We start from the raw sequence: 20,551 nt of genomic DNA, 5'->3' as shown, positions 1-20,551 counted from the left end.
ATGGAAAACACAACCAGATCCCTTACAGCTGAGACAAACAACTCAAGGTTTATTTGATACAGTGCAGAGGGGGGTCATAGTGTAAACAGTTGGTCACCAATTATCCATTTCATGCAGGCAAGAGGAACTTAGGGCTAGGAGCCACAGGCACAAACGAAGTTTCCCATAATCTTTGATGGTACAGGAGAGGTGGTCAGGTTTTGCAAAAGGTGTGTAGCCCAAGCTCAAGCAATACTGCTGTTTTCCTGCTGTGAGGAAAGGGAACAGGAAGTTGGCATGTGTACTGTTTGAGAAAGAGCACACAAGGGCTGGGTTAACTCTGTGCTTGTAAGCACAAGGTCCCTCTGCAGGACTGCCTGGCTGAACATGTAAAACTATTCCTTTCTCTAGAGGTAAGATTGGCATTTTGTCCGAGACCAACTTCTTCCACATCACGGGCAGCCCAAACTATGAGGCCGGCCTTTGGCATATCCCAGCCACCACTATCTGACTGTACAGTTTCCAGTTCAGGAGGAATATGGAATATAGGAATGAGTCCTGAGTCAGGTGACTGAGATGAAACATAGCACCAAACTGAGAAAGGGATTTGCAGATTCATTAGCCTGGGCACAGCAATTCATATTAGGCACCTCAAATTTCCCAGTTCCTTCTGCAGCCTTTCACTGAAATTCACAACTCTTGCTTTCTTCAGAAAGGGATTAAGAGTAGTAATTCACTGGGGGCTAACTTTGCTTTGGAAGTTGAGCAAGTACACTGGTTGTAAAAATGCCTCAAGGAGCTAGTGCCTCAGAAGCACAATTGTTCCAACATGCTACGGAAATGGCTGTAATTCAAGGGCATCTAGTATGTTGGAAAGGGATCAGCTAAGACATCAAGTTGCTTATCAGGTATGATAGATTTTATTACACTAATAAGTAGCGTTTAAAGCCCTAACAGCCATCAGGGACATCTCAACAGAATAGCTGCTTGCACATGCTGTGCTGAGATGCCCCTATAACACCCACTCTCAGACTAGCCCTCATGGCAGTTTGAGACTACATCCTGTTCCCCACTAACTGCAGTGAGGATTTAATAGTATTTCATAGGGACACAGTCAATCCCCAGCTTCCCAAAAGGGCAGTGAGATATTCCAGCCTGCACAGGGCAGACTTTTCCTATAGATCTGATGTGTTGAGTCTTGAAGACAAAGTGATAGTTCTTAGTGCAAGTATTGACAGTGCAGTTCCCTAGGACTGTTCAGCAGATCCCAGCAGCCACCCCCAAGACTACTGTATTACCCCCACGGTCAATAATTTTGCCCCTGTTTTAGCCAAGGTCTCGATGGTCATATTGGCGGTAAGGCTTCTTTCCAGAAGGGGTTTTAGTAAACACCTTAAAAATTCTTTTGAGGACCTGGAAAGCCTGTTTCTCTGAGGATAAGATCTCAAGAAACTTAAGAGGAATGATGCCACGGTTGGCTCCACCTGGCTTGAATATCCTGGAGATGTTGAAGAACTTTCAGACCTAGGCCAGGAGTTTGATCAGCAGGTTCTTCAGGTGGAGAACACTGTTTGTGGTGGCCAGGCCAGCATCAGTAGCACTTGTGGGCAGGAGAAAGAATTCTCTTTGATTTTTCAAGGTGTGCAGTGCCAGCTCCTCGTGCAATTCTGCCACACTCAGCGCATCACTCTTGTCCTAGAGTGGACATAGATCACAGGTTGAACAAATGACACCATTTCCCCACCCGTCCTTAAGAGAACTGTATTTAAGCACACCTTTAAATCTACTTTCACTCGTTCTCAGACAAGGATCTGTGTGAAAAGGAGGGCTGGGAAGGAGACAGTTATACTTGACATTAAACGCTTATGACGACACCATAAGCTATCCAATACGTAGTCATGTCAGTATAAGCAAATGATATACAGAAGATGTAAAGAGCACAGACAAGATCTGCATTGCAGGGGATTGGACTAGATGGCTCTTGGGGGGGGGGTCCCTTCCATCTCTGCACTTACAGGGTTCCATCTCCAGATCAGTGGTGGTAAACTAGGCTGAATGTGGCCCTCCGGGCATCTCCATCTGGCCCTTGGAACTCTTCCCCAAGACATCTCTCACCAGCCCTGCTCTGCACATTTCTTGTGTGCATTTGCCTAGCTAGAATGTTATCTTTGGATTGTGATGCCTCTTGCTTGCCTGGCTGGAGGATGGAGAGGTGTGTGTGTAAACATAAACACTGCTAACCTTTGTGTGGCCTACTATACAAAAGATAACTTATGCATTGCTTACTAATATCAGTTAACATGCCCGGTTTTGCCTCTGACCCCACACCACTCAAGCACACACAGAGAGACACAAAGACCCAACCTTCCCTTGCAGCAGGCAGGTCTGGAGAGATACAGTGGATGTTGCAAGTTGAGGATCCTGCTTGTCTCCAGCAGGGGAAGACATCCCTATCCGGAATGGCGTCCTCCATCTGGTAAAAGGTTCCTCTGCCTTGCCAGTCTTTCTCAACCTTGGATCCCCAGAAGTTGTTGGACTACAACTCCCATCATTCCTAGCCAGAATGGCCAGCAGTCAGGGATGATGGGAGTTGGTAGTTCAAGAACACCTGTGGGCCCTAGGTTGAGAAAGGCTTCTGTAGATAGTCCCAGATGAAAGAAGAGGCCCACCTGTTTGTTAGCGAGAACTATCAGAGGCAACTGAGGATCCTCTGCTAGCAGGCCATGGAGCTCCTGTCGGGCAGTGTGGAGGCGCAGGCCATCTGCAGAGTCCACTACAAACACTAGGACATGGGCTTTGCTGAGGTAGTGGTTCCAGTATGAACGTAGATTCTGGCTGCCACCAACTGAGACACAAAAAGGACAAAAATTAAAAACCATACATGTTGAGTATATGGCATGTTTTCGGCACCCATGCACTGCCCATGCACTGCCAAAGAAAAGAGGTGCATGGAACACTCAGTTCTGTTTTAGGCACATAGAGCTTCTAGTAAATTCTTCCTCAAAAAATATTTGTGATGCAATGGCGTAGAGAGAATTCCTTGCACATTTCTCTCACAGCAATGATACAAGGCCACTTCCAAAGTTCTCCCACTGTCCCAGACTGCCTTGCTTCCAGCAGGCTGTGGTAGGACTTACCCTCCAGGAGGTCCATCTGGAGCCCACTGGCCTGTAGTTGTGCTGAGTTGAAGCCCTGAGTGGGTGCTATGTGCATCTTGGCTTCTGTGCTGCAGATATAGTGGATAATGCTGCTTTTTCCAGCCCCATCCAAACCAAGGACCAAAACCTGATACTCACAGGAAGGTGGCTGAAAAGAGAAGAAAAGCTTTGAGGCACAGCAGTAGTACAGCTGAAGGAGGGACTTTAATGACTGGCAGCCTCACCTGTGGCTATTTGCCAAGTCTGCAAAACCAGACTTCATGTTTGGGTTGTGTGTAAAGCCGTTATTGTTAGGCTGTCAGGGAAGGTCTCTTAGAGATGTAAGAGATGGATAGGCATGCACTGTTAGATGCAGTTGCAACAAATGTTCTTAGATTAAGCATCCAAACAAGGAAGATACCAGCCAAATTGAAGATCAAGCTATTTTGGTACTATACACAAACATATGCAACCTATGGAGCAAAAGTTCTTAGACTAAGCAACAAATGTTCTTAGATTAAGCATCCAAAAACAATATACTTGATTCTGATTCTGTCTTCTGCAGCACTAGCTACCTCTCCCAGTTTGATGTCAACTGCAAATTTGATGAGCATCCCTCAATTCCTCCATCCAAGTTGTTTATAAAGACAATCGGCCCAGGACAGATCCCTGCAGTCGGTCCCCCACTTGTCACTTTTTTCCAGGATGACAAAGGACCATTAATGAGTACTCTTTGGGTTGAGTCAGCTAACCAGCTACAAATTCAACCAACAGTTACTTCATCCAGTCCACATTTTACCAGCTTCCTCACAATAATAGGAGGGTGGGGTTTTGTCAAAAGTCTGAAGCGCTATGTCCACAGCATTCCCCTGATCCACCAAGCTTGTGCCTCTATCCTCTGTGAAAAATGAAATGAAATGAAATTCTTCTGGCATGACATGAGAAACCCATACTGGGTCTTAGGATTCTCGGCATCCGTTTCCCAGTGCTCAAGGACCCGACTGTTGAATTATCTGTTCTAGGACCTTTCTTGGAATCACAACCCCACCTGCCACATCTGACCTGTCCCCCTAAGGCAAAGGACTGATCTGGATGGATCCAAACACATTCCTTCCTTTTAGCAACTGAGCAGCAATTGTCCCAGGGGAGGCTGACAGAGTAGCACTGGCCTTGAGTATAGGGCGCTCCCAGCCTCCACCCATCTTACCTCCTCGCCTCCGGGTGCGTTGCGCCCCAGTTCCGCTTCCAGCTGCTGCTCCCAACGCCCCCTCCAGCCGATGCAGCTGTCGTTGACGTCTCGGAAGTAGATCTTCCAGGCTATGAAAAGGAGGGAGCCCAGGGCGGCCACCGCTGCGCCCAGCGCCAGGCTCAGGTGCTTGAAGGCGCCAGCCGGAGCCATTGGCGAAGGAACTGGACTGAAACAACTTCCAATCAGGCGGAGAGGCAACTGCAGCAACACCAGCAGCGCCTCACTCCGAAAGAACCAGCACAGAAAAGTCCCCTGCAGCCTCCTGGGCTTGCCTTAAATCCTTATGCTTCCATATTTCGCAAGTTAGCAACCTGAGTTGAAGAAGCTTGTGTACTAGCAAGTGCAGCGATCCACAGCAGATGCGCCCAGCTGACCAGCAACAGCCTCTGTGCGCGCGCGCATCTAAACAGCCAGAGAATTCCCCGGCCGGTGGCAGCATCAGCCCCAGCAAACTGCGGACGGAGTCCGGCTGACGTCACTCTCGGCCTTAAAGGGGACTTGCTCTGTTTCTCCACCTAGTAAGATTGCCCAGGCGGCGGGCGAGCGGTGCGTGACAAAGAAAGAGAAAACGCATTGCTGAGCGTAATATTGCCTTATATCAAGAGGGCGGAATTCTCACGATAGCTGGATTGCGATTGTCGTTATAGCTGACCATTGGTCATGCTGCCTGGGAACACAGTAATGGGAGCTGGGGTCCAATGACATCTGGGGCCACAAGTCCCCCTACCCATATCCAGGGCTGGCCCACCCATGAGGCATGGTGAAGCAATTGCCTCTAGTGGCAGGATCCACAAGGGCAGCAGATCTGGATGTAGATCTTTAATCCCACCTTGTTCTTGAGGTATAACTTCACTCACCTTTTCTTCCCTGTTGGGGAGGTGCCATTTTGTGGTTCACCCCAGAGGCCAAAATGTCTCAGGCCAACCTTGCTCATGTCTCATACCAAGATGACAGGACATTTTGCATCTCTGGCATCTCCAGGTAGAGCAAAGGGAGAAGAAGCTTGCCTGAAACCATTAAGAGCTACCTCCGGTCAGTGTAGACAGTACTAACCTAGATGGACCAAATGGTCTGAGGGTTTTTCCATGCCCAAGCAAAATGCAGATTAGAACTGGTCTCCCTCTGCAGCATTAAAAGCATGTTGGCGGCATCCTGTTCTCACAGTGGCCAAACAGATGCCTGGAGTCATGGTACTGAATAACTATCCAGCCCATTGTGGAAGAAAAGCACCCTTTATGTGGGGGGGAATAAATTGCCATTTTCAGAATTATTTCCATCTCCCTTCTCTGACATATTTGCATTAAAAAATAAAAGCAACAGCATTATTTCCTGGAACTGCAGTGTCAAGTAGATACCTTGCCTAACAACAATCCTTTGCTGCTTCAGGGCACTCAGAAAATTCTGACTTTCCCAAAGGTCACAAAACAATACTGCAATATGTGTGCAGTTTCCTTTGTTTTCTCTATGGGGTTATTGGGATGCAACCCAAACCTGCTTTCAAGGGCTTCTCTGCAGCTATAAGTGCTAAAGTTCAATGGAAAGTGGCTGTTGCCCTCTGCCCTGACCCATGTACTCTAGACTATGGACTTTCTGAGTTATTTTCTCCTTCATCCTGAAACCCTTTAAAGAATATCTAAAGGAGAAAGAGTTAAGGTTGTTAGTATGCATAGTTACTGAATTGTCTTAAACTTGTTATATTAGTACTCACCTTTTGCATCTGTTTTTGTTTTATTTTTAATTTATATTTTCAAAAAAAAAGTTCAATAGATAGATAGATATAGATAGATGCTACTAACCCTGAACATGTTCTATCTCCACTGTCAGAGGCAGTATGCTTTGGAATACCGGTTGAATATTATGTTCATATGAAATCCTTGTGAGCCCCACACAAATGTTTGCAAGGTTCCAGTTTCACTCTTCTTCTTACAAAAACAACAACAATGTTACTTCTAAAGTTCCTACTTTTTTCTTTGTGCTGTACAGAGATTAAAAGACAAACCAGTCCCTTGCCTTTTCGTGCATGCACACGAAAGCTCATACCAAGAACAAACTCAGTTGGTCTCTAAGGTTGCTACTGGAAAGAATTTTCTATTTTGTTTCGACTATGGCAGACCAACACGGCTACCCACCTGTAACTGAAACTAATAGACATCATACAAAAGGAAAACATAATGGGGAGGGAAGAGGAAAACAAGAAGAAAGGCATCACTTATTGAAGTTATATAATTTTTCTGGACAGTTCCTCCCTCCCCTGCCTTTAAGTACACATGCATACTAGAGCTTGGCAAAAGTTGCCCCCTCCACATCTCAGCAAACTTTCGTCTGCCGCAAAGAGGTGTGTGGGTGTGCACGTGTCAGGGACTTTGGGGTGGGGGCAAATTACAGCCTTGAAATGTGGCTTCAAGGCCTGTCATTTGATTTGTCACTAAATTGCTCCTGTATTACAGGAATACACTGGCAATTCACCAACGTTACACAAAACTAGAGCATAGAATCACAATTTCCATCGTTTCATAACAGGCCTTCCAATCATGACTAGCCTGGTGGAAAGGAGAGAACCAGCAGGACATGATTATATCTATACTAATAAAGTGCAAGTGTCTCTGCGTCCAGTCCCTGTGTCCGTGGGATTGCGCTACTGCGCATGTGGCCCACGGACAGCCGTTGGGACTTGGAACGCAGAGACTTTGGGCGGCCGGGCGAAGCTGTTGAAGCGGCGGGTGTGCGCGGGCACACGGCGGGTGTGTGCTCGCGTGGACGTACTTCTAAGCGGCAGCGGCCGTTACAAGTGGCGGCGGGCGAGCAGTCTGTTTTTAAAAATGTTTCACCACATATGTTCTAGCGCCCGTTAATTTAACGGGTTTAAAGCACTAGTCTAGATATAAATACTAAAGGAAGAACAGGGAAGACATACCAGTACTGGAGCTGGTGTTGCTCTGGATGTTAAAGCATCAAATTAGCAAGCCAGAAATCCCCAAAGGGAAAGATTCCTCAATAGCACTGTGGAAATTACAGTCTGATTGGCTTAACGTCTGCTTTGGGGAAACTGGTGGGAGGTATTGTTCAAGATAAAACAACCAATCATATAGGTAAAAAAGGTAAAGGACCCCTGGATAGTTAAATCTAGTCAAAGGCGACTATGGGGTTATGGGGTTGTGGCACTCATCTCGCTTTCAGGCCGAGGGAGTCGGTGTTTGTCCAGTCCACAGACAGCTTTCCAGATCATGGGGCCAGTATGACTAAACCGCTTCTAGTGGAACAGAACACCGTGACCAATCATATAGAACAAGTTGTGCTGAAGCAGAGCAAGCATGACTTCTGCAAGAGTAAGGCCTGTTTTATTAACCTATTAGTTATTTGAGAGTGTCAACAACCAAATAGATAGAGGTGATCCAGTTGACATAGTGTACTTGGATATTCACAAAGCTTTTGAGGAGGTACCTCACCAATGACTGCTTAGTAAGCAGATACAGGACAAGAGGAATACATATTATTGATTAGGAATTGGTTACATAACAATGCAGAAAGTAGGAGTAAATGGATAGTTCTGATGGAGAGATGTAGAAAGTGGAGTTTCTCAAGGATCAGTATTGGGGCTTGTGCTTTTTTACTTTTTTCTTTTCTTTTTAAAGATCTAGTTAGGGGTGAGCAATGAGGTGGACAAGTTTGCTGATGATACTCAATTGTTCAGTCTTGAAAACAAAAAAGGATTGCAAAGAGCTTCCAAAGGACATCTCCAAACGGTGTGAATGGGTGGTGAAATGACAAGTGCAATTCAATGTAAACAAGTGTGAACTCATGCATGCTGAGGCCCCAAATCCTATTTAACATAAACACTTATGGAGTCAGAACTGGTGATGACTAACCAGGAAAAAGAGTGAACCGAGTGGCAGCAGTGAAAAAAGAAAAGAAAAGAAAATTTCATGCTAGAAATCATTAGGAAAGGAATTGAAAATAAAACTGCTGATACAAGTACAAATCAATGGTGCAACTGCCCCTGGAACACCGTGTACAGCTCTGATTGCCTCATCTCAAAAAAGTTACCGGTATTTTCAAGCTGGAAAAGTTTCAGAAAGGTGGAACCACAATGATCCGAGAGATGGAGCAATACCCTTATGAGAAAAGGCTGCTACATTTGGGGCTTTTTAGAGAAGAGGTGACATGATAGAAAAATACAGTGCTTTTTTCTGGGGGGACACAGGGGTACGCATACCTCAAACATTTTGTGAATCTAAGTTTGGCCTCATTGAGGGGCAGTATTTCAATATGAGTAGGATAATGAGAGTACCCCTAAACATTTTCTTTTTAGAAAAAAAGCACTGGAAAGATATAAAATTATGCATGGCATGGAGAAAACGAACAATTTTTCTCCATCTTTGGTAACACTAGAACTCGTGGACATACAATGTAGCTGAATGTTGGAAGATTCAGGACAGACAAAAGAATGTACTTTTTCTTCGCACAACACAAACTATAGAACTCGCTCCCACAGGAGGCACTAATGGCCACCGACGTGGACGTATTTAAAAGAGGATTAGACCGATTCATAGAGGACAAGGCTGTATCAATGCCCACACTTCCCCTGCGCTCTGCCCGTCTCCGTTGCCGGAGCCCTTATGCATCTGAATAGCAACCGCTAAGTTCTCTCAGCATTCGCCTCTCAAACGCCGCGAGCTTGAACTCTCGCGAGATCGTTAAGCTTATATATGGCGCTCCCTCCGCCGGCGTACTTCCAGTTGCATGTCGTCAGCCCCGTTGTTGCTCATCTGGGTTGGTCTGGCTTGAGCTCTTCCTCCGGCTCGGGCTGCGCCATGGCGCCTCCGGATCTCGTTGACCGGCGTCTGCTCGCGGGCGGCCTCCTCCGCCTCCTGCTCTCGTCCGACTCGTGGGCGCAGCGGGCCTGTTAGTACCGGGGGACCCAGTCTAGGGGCTGCGGGCGGCCCAGGAAGAGGAGGAGGTAAGGGAAAGAGTCGGGCGGGCGGGAGGGCGGGCAGGCAGGCAAAGCAGCCGAGCGCGGCCTTGTTGTTTACGGCGCGTAGTGGGCGGGATAGGCTGGTCGCGTAACCGCCGCAGACCATCAGGAGGAGGCTGGGCTCGGGGATGAAAGGCCCCGGCGGAATTTATTTTGCGCGACACCTTTCTGTTTGGAAGCGCCTGAAGCCTACAGTATTTGGAAAATACCTGACCCGGGGACAGGGAGGGACGTGGACGGAAGATGCTGCCTGTGGTGAAATCTGAGGCAACCGCCTTTTTTTTTTTCTTAAGCTGCCATCCTGAAAACACTTACTTGGAAGCAAGGCCTATTGGAGGCCCCAGTGAGACTTGCTCTCGAGTAAACATGCAAAAATATATTAAGCGCGCTTTTAATCTCACTGCATGCGTTTTGTAAACTAACGCCTCGCCTTTCCCTGTCTGTGTTCAGCCTAACTATGCATGTCTACTCGGAAGCAAGCCAAATACTAATAATAATTTATTATTTATATCCCGCCCATCTGGCTGGGTTTCCCCAGCCACTTTGGGCGTCTCCCAACAGAATATTAAAAACTAGATAAAACGTCAAACATTAAAAACTTTCCTAAACATTGAGCTCAAAGGGGCTTACTCCCTGGAAAGCGAGTATAGGGTTGTAGCCTAAGCTATGAGACGGACCTGTTGCCTACACTTGTCGGTGGTGTACTTCCCTCCCTTACACACTGGCTTACAGGAATAATTGTTAGCGGACTAAACCTTTTGAGCCTACAGCAAAACTTATTTTCCTTGCATGTTGATGGTTGTTCAAAGTGATTCATAATATGTAAAGCGCTCACCAGTTAGATATATGTATGTTAAAAGCAGCCAATGCCACTACCCGCCGCATACTCTCTCATTGGAGGAGGAAAATAGGCTCACTTTGGTTTAAACCGCTTGCTTGGCTGCCAGAAGTAGCAATTTTTGGTCTCTAGTGAGAAATGCTGGACAAGACTTAAGTGGCCATTTGGAGGATCCGTTGCCACTCCTATCATACCTGTGACTCGGTACCTCTTACAGCTGCATTTACAGCATCTGTCTACTCTTAATTGCGACCATATGGGAGAATATGCTGGCATGAGCTAGTGGGTGTTTGTATGGCTGCTTTCCAGGTCAGCAGTTTCTGCAGTTGGAAGAAGAGTAAAATGCTTAGAACTGGCCAACAGATGATGGTTAGAAAAATTAATATAAATTACTTTGTAGCATCTTATTTATATCTCACCCACTGATAACTTTACTGCTGTGGAGACTATATGTATGGCAAGACTGCATTTCCCTTGTGGAAATACCTACCTCTCCTGAGTTATATGATGCTTACCTTTGATTGTCTGGGTAAATCACCAGATTACCTTTTGAGACCATTGTATAAAGGTAAACTACAACTGTTGATTGCTTTATATTGTGCTGGAAAACTTCGCATTACCTTGAAACCAGGTGCCATTGTAGCTAACTTAGATGTTGATTGAGATGTGGAGTGTTCTTTGACCCTGTGTTGTTGCCATTTCAGTAGGAAGGTCCACAGTTTGAATCTCGTTGTTTGAAAGCATACTAGTGCAAGTAGATAAATGGGTACCACTGCCGTGGGAAGGTACCGTATATACCCGAGTATAAGCCGACTCGAATATAAACCGAGGCACCTAATTTTCCTACAAAAACCTGGGAAAGCTTATTGACTCAAGTATAAGCCGGTTCACCTTTGCCGCTGTGGAGGAGCAGGAGGAACGAGCAGCCCGAAAGCAGCCTTTTGGGCTGCTCCTTCCTCTTCCTCCTTTGCCAAGTTTGCATTTATGCGAGCAGTTCAGGAATGGAACAAGCTGCCTGGGGAGAGTAAAGAACCACCATTCTTGTACGCTTCTTAAGGAATGGTTGACTGGGGTGAGCGGGTGGCGGCACGAGCGGAGAGAAAGGGCTTCTTTCTCGCCGCCCCCCACCGCCGCCTCACTCAAGTATAAGCCGAGGGCAGCTTTTTCAGCACAAAAAATGTGCTGAAAAACTAGGCTTATACTCAAGTATATAAGTAAACAGTGTTTCCATGTGCTCTGGCTTCTGTCAGGGTATTCTGTTGCTCCAGAAGCAGTTTAGTCATGCTGGTCACATGACATGGAAAGCTGTCTGTGGACAAATACCGGCTCCTGAGATGAGCGCAGTACCCCATAGTCACCTTTGACTGGACTTAATTTAAGTCCAGGGGTCATTTACCATTATTTATTTACCATTGCAGTTGCCCTGTTTATGGAAGTTTTTAATGATTGATGCTTTAATGTATTTTTAATCTGTTGGAAGCTGCCCAGAGTGGCTGGGGAAACCCAGTCAGATGGGCGAGGTACAAATAAATAAATAAATAAATAAAATTATAACATAACTTCAGGGCATATTTTTTGCAAGTACTTGGCAGTCCAACTGAGTGAAGGTTTCTTTGGTGTGATGTAGTGTCTAGTTGAGACCACTTCAAATGTTAGAGAATTCCCACATAGAATTGTAGAGTTGGAATATTCCCAAGGATCTAGTCCAACCCCCTGCAATACAGGAATTCTGCTCACAGCTGTCTCTGGGTGGGCTCGAACCACCAACCTAATGGTTAACAGCTAGACGAGGCATTTGAGCTTTGTGCACTATTTTCTCCTTTATGAAGGTTGAAGTGGCTTTCTAGTATTGAATTAGGTGGTTATGAATACAGTTTTACTGCAATTGTAGGCTGTCTTACTTTAGTAAAGATTTATTGCTTCTGAATTTTTGTTAGTCTGTCTGCATGGAAGCTCGTGAGGATGGTTTGCTAGTTTCAGCATCGGCAACAGAATGGTCCTTTTTTACATCTTTCTCTCATCATAATTTGTGGTAAGCTCTATTAGTTTTTTTCTTATCATAAAAACTTATTACAATGATATGCAAGCTGATTAATTTAAAGTGAGTTATATCATAATACTTTTTCATTGCTTTATTTAAATCATCAAAAAAATGTTAGACATCTTGCTAGATTAATAAGCAAAGTAAAATATGTGGAGCAAAGTAAAATATGGAGCTTCATTGACATACTCTGGTTTTATTATAAACCAGGATCCTTTGCTGTGGTGTAACTTTTGCAGATGAAAGTACCCTCTGTTTCTATTAGGTAACAGCAATACTGTTCTGGATTTCCATATACTGAAACACCTGGACTTGCAGTCATGGCTTCAAGACGAACAGATGTTCCTGGTAAAACTAATTCTCTAAATTAAATGTGTCTGGTGTAAAAGTGTCTAGTGGTACAGTAATTGTAATAAATATAATCAGGCCCTTTATTCAAATCTCCCAAGTCTGTTTGTGTTGTCCAGCTGTACCACACTAAATGCAGACACATATAAAGATCTGACTCTGCTCTAGAGACAATTGTAATTGTGCTTCAACAATACACCTGTTGGTGACCTAGCATCTTATGGTTGCCATTGTCAGTTTTCTTCCCTGCTAATGACCAACAACTGCTAACTAGATAATGATGAATTAATTACTAAATTGATGGAGTTCTCCCCTGAGAGGAATTCTTCCATCTGTTCCTGGAATTAGTTTTTCAGATTGCCTTCAGGATTATGTATTTCATGCTACCATTACTTGACTTTTAATTTGCTATTGAGTGAATTTATTGAAATCAGATGGTTTGTGTGCCTATTTACCTGATTATGAGTGAAAAGGCTGTTTGCCATTAGTTTGGAGAAGTCATCTTGGCAGGGATGGAAAATTCTTCAGATCCCTATGAAATAGAATGACCTTCCTAAGTACCTAAACATTTTCTAGCCTGGTTTTTTTAGTTTGTGTTTTCTGGGGTTATTCTGTTTGAACATCTTTTAATGAAAAGTAATTCTGGACTAGATAAGTGCCTAAACTAATAGGCAGTAGACTTGTTTGAGTAACAGTGTTTCTAGGAGCTTTGGCCTAAGAATTTCTAGCTCTAGTAGCACCTTTAGCTCTCTAATTACAGTGTTCCCTCTGGTTGCGAACGGGATCCGTTCCGGAGCCCCGTTTGCAACCTGAAAGGTCCTCAACTTGAAGTGCCGCATCTGTGCATGTGCGTGATGTCATTTTGTGCATGCGCGAAGCGCTGAACCGGGAAGTAACCTGTTTCGGTACTTCCAGGTTTGCCGCGTTCGCATCCCGAAAACGCGCAACCTGAAGCAAGCAACCAGAGGTATGACTGTATTGGTTGAAATGGATCAAGTGGTGGTGAACCAGTGGCCAATGGGCTTCATCCAATCCACTAAGTCTTCTCCAGTAGCCCCCAATTCTCTGACCCTGTGTGGTGCTGTCTTGAAATTGAGGGGGGCATAGTACACTAATTGAGTTTCATCCTCATAGTACTGGGCAGAGAGGTTGAAACTACCCTCACAGCTATTGTCAATTTCATTTTTCACCTTGCTTGCTGTTTGTGTGCGTGTTCCCTGGTATGCATATGGTGGCTTGTGCACAGGTGCTCTTACTTGTCTGCTATAAGGTGGCCATGCCTACTTGTGGCATGTGGCCCTGACGGAGTTGGAATACGGTGATGTGGCCTTGGGCCTGAAAGAGTTAGTTACATCACAATGTTCTAAAATCCTGTGATACTGATGCTAGAAGATTATCTTAATGAAATAAGTGCTAATGTGATCTGTACTACTTGCATGTATAAAGTTGACATTCTAAAAGTGCAGCCTACTGTGAAATTTGCATCTCTGTCCTTAGCCATTGAGCATGGCTCTGGAGGCTTTCTAGGAAAGATGTCCCAACCCATTGGAATGAACCGTCGAGCATTCAGTTATGATGATGCCCTTGAGGATACAGCACCAATGACCCCTCCTCCTTCAAATATGTCCACCAATATCCTGTGGAAACAGCCAGTTGTCCCAGAACGCAAATATGAAGATCTTTCCAAGGTATGCAGTCTCTAGAGTTACTATAGAGGTGGTATGAGGTGTCAAGTAAATACCACTTTTATTGTCCCACTGAGGAAGTAAATCAACCACTGAAATTAACTGTGCTGGGGGGCATCAAATTTGCATTGCTTTGCTCTTCTGGGTGTATGGGGTGTTAGGGGAGGTGTAGTACCTCTGGTGGGAGACATATTGTGCTCCTTCTAGGGTACTTTGTCCACCTATGGTCCCCACCCTGCACTCAGCTCTCACCTGTAGCTCCTAGAACCTATCAGCATGTGACACCCACACCCTGGGAAACAGCTTTGACTAGCCAGCTAAACCAGGTGAGGGTAGCTGAGTGGTCTCAAACCTTCGGTGAGTTAGGGACCTCACCTGCATGTGAATACAGGCTCTGGCAGATTGAGTGGACAAGACCTGTAGTGGGTCCAACTGTCAAGAAGACAATTTCTGCATGTGCTGTTGAGGGGCAGATGGGGCTCATCCACCTAGGACAGGCACGTCCAAAAGGTAGATTGTAATCTACCAGTAGAACACTGGATGTCTGTGGTAGATCACTGGCTCCAAATAAGCTCAACAACTTTGGCTCCCCAAAAAATTTTTTTGCTTTGCACCCCAAAAAAGCGGGGCTTCCCTCCTCCCTAAAAAAGCTCAACAACTTTGACCAGTTTTTAACTCTGTGAGTAGATCACAGTCTCTTGGGAGTTGGCCACCCCTGACCTAGGAGAAGGAAAACCCTGATCCTGAACCTCTGCTGCCTTGTGTGGATATCTTTGGGGAATAAAAGGCTAAGGGTAAACCCTATACAAATCCAGAATGTGTAGTCCCTAAGATGGTTGGATGGCACCTTGTATGCATCCTTCTGGCAACTCCTGCTGCCAAGCTGGTACCAAACGTATTGCTCTGCTTTCCTTTGGACCACTTAAGCAAGGCTGAGAGTAGGGTCTTGTTGACTCGGCAGCCAAGGACCTCCATACACACTGCCCAGGCTTGCGCCCCTGAGAGGTCACTTCATTGCTACTAACAGCAGCTTGGCTTCACTTCAGAGGCACATTCCATTTCTCTCAAGTCAAGCAGATGCCAATAATACAGATGCTCTTCTGATACTTTTTATAGCAACAATTCTTGAGGGAGAAACACTTCTTTTCATTACAATGACTACAACTGGTCAGAACTGGTGAAATGTCTGACAAAAAGTGTAAGTGTCACAATGAAGAGCTGATATGATTGATTTTTTTTAAATATAGATTTTTATTAGGGTTTAATGGGTGGGTGGCAAGTAACAGATTGTGACCATGGTTTTACTCTTCAAAAGCAGGGAGTAATCAGAAAGCCATAGTTGTTATCTTACGAGGAGAACTAGACTTGGGATTGGTGTTATCTTCTATGCAGGAGAGAATCTTTTCACCTTTTTTCATGGACTACAGCGGATCTGGTTTTTGGTGAAAATAGTGATCTATAGCTTCATATAGTGATCTTTTTTTGTAAATAGATTTTTATTGATTTTAACTCAATTTAAACCAAGAAATGTTACAATAAATTTACAAATAAGAATTGTAAAAAAAATAAAAATTGTATCACACAAAACATTTAAATTTCAATTCCATGCACTTCCCTTCTTTCATATTATGTCTTCCTTATATCTTACATCTGTATTTCACACGTCAAATTCCTTTCCACACATTTAGATTTTTCCCTCTACACCATTCTCAGTATTTTACCAATCTCACTTCCAAATTATATATCCTCCCATGTTACATTTTTTCACCTTCTGACATTTATTTATAATACCTTCTTCATTTCTTATACGCCGTGAGTTATATGTCAATATTCACGTCTTGCATACCTTATCCAAGTATTCTGTAAACTTTCCCCATTCTTTTCTAAACATTTCATCCCCCTGCTGTCTGACTCTCATTGTCATTTTTGCAATTTCCATATATTCTGTGATTTTCTGTTGCCACTGCTGCACAGTTGGTATTGTTTTTTGTTTCCAGACCTGTGCCAGCAGTAGTCTCGCCCCTGTTGTGGCTCATATAGTGATCTTATAAGATTGATTATCTGCTGGATGCAAGACCAAAGATTTCTAAATACTATATAGAATCAAAATGTTATAGATGAGAGTGTGGAAAAATGGCAAGAGCACCATGTTCAATCTGTACAGTTCAAGTATGTTTCCAGGACCCCTTCCCTTGAGGATCAGGAGTAGTGTGTGAGATTCTCCTAAGGTAATTTTGCCCCTTTCTCCTCAAACTGTCCCTGGCTTCCTCTGCACAGGATGAGGAAGGGAAGACTAGCATGCATCCACCTGCCATTACCCCCTCATCTTCCACTGAGACTGTGAACAAGGTTCCAATAGTGAAGGCCAAGGCCACCCACATCATCATGAATTCTCTCATCACAAGTAAGAGCTCTTGTGTTCCTCTAGTAGGCAAGTTAACCTGGAGATCAAATTTTGCAATATGGATTATTTCCCGTTACTATGTGGGTTATTTTTATTCTCTGTGATATAGTTGTGTCCATTCAGAAAGGCCCACAAAGAGATTGGGTGCCCTAATGGAAAGGGTCAAACAAAATGCTGTAAGAATGAATTTGATGCTCTGCCTTCATATTCTGATCCTCTTTAGTACCTAAATGCTAGCATGTAACCTAAGGGAAACAGCATGGAAATTTAGTTCTTCTTAAGTCCTGCAGCACTTCATTATGTGTTTTGTGGTAGTGGGACTGTACTGCCAGCTCTTACTTGTTAGCTTGGCAAAGTCATTCCATTTGTCCAGTCAGTGTCTTAAAATGAATGGCTGTGGAAGATAATTTGTTGGCACTTACGTATGTTTAATTGTAGCTGTTAAATCTTTTGGGAAAACTCAGAATACACACTTCCATTGAATTTGCAGTGAATTAAACAACTTCATTAGGTTCCTAATGGTACATTTCCTCCTCCTACTAATGGGCAGATAACTGGCACATAGACAGTATGCTTGAATCAGCATGATTTGGATGTGACATATATTTCACTACACACACACACACACACACACAAAACAACAACTGTGTCTGTGTGTGTGTGGTGTGTGTGTATATATATATTATATATATATATATATATATATATATATAATATATACTATAAAACTATATAAAAACTCCTGTAGTTTTTCTGTTTTGGAAGTCTAGTGATCACAGCAGAATGGAAGTCTGGTTCATGTATATTACTTACCGGTACTTTCTCATAGTAAAGCAATGAAAGAAGCTTCCTTTATGTTTAAGAAATAATTCCTGGAAACATATTTTATTAATATTTAAAGATAGTGGTTACTATTGCCTCATTTTTATTTTTAAAAAAGCTACTAAAGGATAGGGTTGAAGTTTCTGCTCTGAATAACAGTAGATTGGAGGAAGGCATTTTGAAGGTGTTCCTCCTAAACCCTGGTGGTTTCTTTTTTGGGCCCAGCTTATGTATGTATGTTTATGTATGAATTTATGCTGCATTCATGAGAACATATCAAAAGGTGTTGCAGGAAAGGTTTAGAACAGGGATGAGGAACCTACCTGTGACTCAAGATAATGTGCTACCACTCCCATCATCTAGCCAATATGGCCAATAGGCAGCAACAATATCTAACAGCACCTGCAGGGCCACATGTTCCCCATCCCTGGTTTAGAAAGTTGGGTTCTGGAACCAAAAAAATACAGTAAGATCACTTGTAGGAAGAGCTCAGGGCAAAGGAAAACATTTCTGTATAGCCAGGCCTTTAGCTGATTAAACAATCTGTGGCCTTTTAAATGTGTTTGTGGGAAGGGGACTATTTATATTCTCCACCTTTTGATCTTTGGGTGAAGGGCTGTATACAAATTTAATAAACAAACAAAGCAATCCTAGATTATTTTACTCTACTGGTCTCTCTTTTTAACTTTAGTCCTCCCCTCCCCTTCCAATCTGCTGGAATGATTAAAGTTCCAGAACATTTTTGAACGGTGCTGTATGTTACTCTGTTGTCCGTTCTAGAGCAAACTCAGGAGAGCATTCAACGCTTTGAGCAGCAGGCAGGGTTGAGAGATGCCGGATACACTCCCCACAAAGGCCTCACTGCAGAGGAGACTAAATACCATCGTGTGGCTGAGTCACTCCATGTAAGGTGTTGGGTCTCACTGTGCTTTAGTAGTGAATTACATAAATTGGTATTGGTTGTAAATTACTACTTTTCAGAACTAAGTGTGGAAAGTTTGCTAATAGGTGCCATTGGCACAAATCAGGGATTTTCCCCGTTTGCATCCTGTTTCAGAGTTTGTGTTAAGAGTGCTTGAATCTAGTGCCAGTTGTATTGAGTTCTTGATCAGTACCAGTGAGGCATTGGCACTGAAGGTAATTCATGTAAATTATTTATTTCCCTGCACCAAAAGCCTAACTTTCTGAGACTGAACATAGAATTTACTATTACTTTGAAGCGGAATACAAAGTTCAGTAATAGAGGCTGATAACTTGAAAGATGGTATGTCTGAGAGGTAGCTGTTATCAAGGCTGAAATGTCTCCATACAATCTTGCATGCAAGTCCCATTAATATGCTGCATCCTGCTTTTATTAAGCTTTACCAATGAAAGAAACAAAATTAAACTGTGGCTGCTCGCTGTTCACTTGCTAGAATTGGAAAGCTTCCAACTGTACATCTTTACCCTTTCTAACAGAACCTAAAGATGCAAAGTGGGGAGATGGCAAAAGAAGATAAACAGGCCTCTTCCACCCAGTCCACTCCAAGCAGCACTCCCCATTCCTCTCCCAAGCGCACATACAGGTACATTTCCCAAGAGGAAAACAAAGGGCACTTAACTATGTGTCTAAATTAATAGGAATCCTAGCTTCCTTTTGGGTTTTGCAAAATCTGTCCAATGCTTTTTTGCTGCATTTTTAAAGATACCCAGTCTTTCTGTTGTGGGTGGGTAATGTGGCTCACATAATTTTTTCTGGATTTGTCTTTTGGTGTAAACCTATGTGGAGTGAGAATTGTTCAGTTGGGATTAAATGTTTGTGGTAGTCTGATACTACCATGGTCTGCCTATCCGGTTTCAGTTCTTAATTGATTTGCTCTCTTTAGGGGTTGGTTTAGTCAGGGGTCCTCCGCATCCATCACTGGTCCTGAGCTTGCTGCCATGGATTCCAGTGGTGGGGATGGCGATAAAGTACCGTCTGAAAAATGGAGCTTCTTTGGACCTAGAGCTCTTCAAAAACACACTGATTCAGGTATAGCAACATTTTAAGAAAACAGTCTTTATTGGAGGATGCTTCAAAAATATGTTTTCATTTTACAAAAGACCGGAGTAGCAAGCTTTGGCTTTAAAGATTAAAGGAGAAATTAAACATCACACTATGGTAATTGTTTTGTCAAGGCAAGCATTTTGGCTTGCCAGAAATAACAATCCCACCTCCCCTCCCCTTGCATATTGCTCCAGGGCTTCTCCTGATGCCCCCAGAGCCAAATTTGGGGTGTATGGGGAGGAGGAGGGAAAGTCCTATAGCACAAGTGAAAGCCGTTGTGCTAGAATTCTGCTGATGGGAGTCAACTGATGTATTAGTTGAGCCCTGCTCTAATGAAGTTAAAATTATGAAGAGACTTAAAAGTAAATGGGAAGAATTTATTGCCAATTGGAATTGGGACTACAGAAGAGAATGCATTTATCAAGGTGTGGCATATAGTACTATGTGTGTCCACAACTTTCTGCAGTCTATGGATGGCGTAGAACTTGAATGGTGCATTCAAAGGTCTGAAAAGCAAACTTTGGATTCAGTCTTGAACCCCTCCCCCATGCACATTATTGTGCTTTTGTAACAGCAGTGTTAATCCTAAATTTGTAGTTACTGTGGTTTTACTAAGTGTTAACTACTAGTGTTTTGTTTTGCCTTCAGTCATGTTTGATAGAGAATTGTCTGTTCCATACGTTGCCAATAAGCAAAGATGCTCTGCCTAGTTATTTCTCTTCAGAAAAAATACAGTGGTGCCCCGCTAGACGAAAATAATTCGTTCTGCGAAAATTTTCGTCTAGCGGTTTTTTCGTCTAGCGAAGCGGCAATGCAAACCACGGTTTTCGCTAGACGAAAAAAAAATTGTCTTGCAAGGCAGCCCCATAGACTTTTTCGTCTTGCGTGGCAGCCTTCCGCTAGACGAATGTATTCGTCTAGCGAGTTTTTCATCTAGCGAGGCATTCGTCTAGCGGGGCACCACTGTATAGTGAATATTATTCTGACTCTCTTAACCATTTGCATTGCTCCTTTAATGCTGATTTGCCAGAACTATTCCTGAATCTTCCA

At 43.8% G+C, this 20,551-nt stretch overlaps 2 protein-coding genes across 3 annotated transcripts; one reads left to right on the top strand and one right to left on the bottom strand.

Moving 5' to 3' along the window:
- Positions 1-22: 22 nt before the first annotated feature.
- On the bottom strand, positions 23-4,900 carry ARL10 (ADP ribosylation factor like GTPase 10). Its single transcript, XM_033140405.1, has 4 exons — positions 4,324-4,900; positions 3,117-3,285; positions 2,649-2,824; positions 23-1,674 (listed from the first exon to the last, which is right to left on the bottom strand). The coding sequence occupies exons 1-4, from the start codon at positions 4,513-4,515 to the stop codon at positions 1,504-1,506; spliced, it is 708 nt and encodes a 235-aa protein (XP_032996296.1). The 5' UTR covers positions 4,516-4,900; the 3' UTR covers positions 23-1,503.
- Positions 4,901-9,107: 4,207 nt separating this feature from the next.
- On the top strand, positions 9,108-19,520 carry KIAA1191 (KIAA1191 ortholog). 2 transcript variants are annotated; one of them, XM_033140403.1, is made up of 8 exons: positions 9,108-9,322; positions 12,113-12,207; positions 12,482-12,564; positions 14,062-14,252; positions 16,527-16,653; positions 18,256-18,380; positions 18,934-19,040; positions 19,341-19,520. In XM_033140403.1, the coding sequence occupies exons 3-8, from the start codon at positions 12,537-12,539 to the stop codon at positions 19,501-19,503; spliced, it is 741 nt and encodes a 246-aa protein (XP_032996294.1). In that variant the 5' UTR covers positions 9,108-9,322; positions 12,113-12,207; positions 12,482-12,536; the 3' UTR covers positions 19,504-19,520. The 2 variants fall into 2 exon arrangements, with proteins under 2 accessions (XP_032996294.1, XP_032996295.1); XM_033140404.1 differs by having other exon boundaries at positions 12,087-12,207.
- The last annotated feature ends 1,031 nt before the right edge of the window (positions 19,521-20,551 follow it).

The sequence above is a fragment of the Lacerta agilis genome, chromosome 2 (genome assembly GCF_009819535.1).
Source record: "Lacerta agilis isolate rLacAgi1 chromosome 2, rLacAgi1.pri, whole genome shotgun sequence".
Lineage (NCBI taxonomy): Eukaryota > Metazoa > Chordata > Lepidosauria > Squamata > Lacertidae > Lacerta > Lacerta agilis.
Note: the sequence above shows the minus strand (reverse complement) of the source record. Positions and strands in the feature narration are given on the sequence as shown.

Coding starts and splice junctions, on each gene's coding strand:
- ARL10 (XM_033140405.1), bottom strand. CDS start 4,515: ATGGCTCCGGCTGGCGCCTTCAAGCACCTGAGCCTGGCGCTGGGCGCA. Junction 3,286..4,323: donor ACGCACCCGGAGGCGAGGAG/GTAAGATGGGTG, acceptor TTCTCTTTTCAG/CCACCTTCCTGTGAGTATCA. Junction 1,675..2,648: donor TAGTTCTCGCTAACAAACAG/GTGGGCCTCTTC, acceptor TGTCCACTCTAG/GACAAGAGTGATGCGCTGAG.
- KIAA1191 (XM_033140403.1), top strand. CDS start 12,537: ATGGCTTCAAGACGAACAGATGTTCCTG. Junction 12,565..14,061: donor AAGACGAACAGATGTTCCTG/GTAAAACTAATT, acceptor CTCTGTCCTTAG/CCATTGAGCATGGCTCTGGA. Junction 19,041..19,340: donor TCTCCCAAGCGCACATACAG/GTACATTTCCCA, acceptor TGCTCTCTTTAG/GGGTTGGTTTAGTCAGGGGT.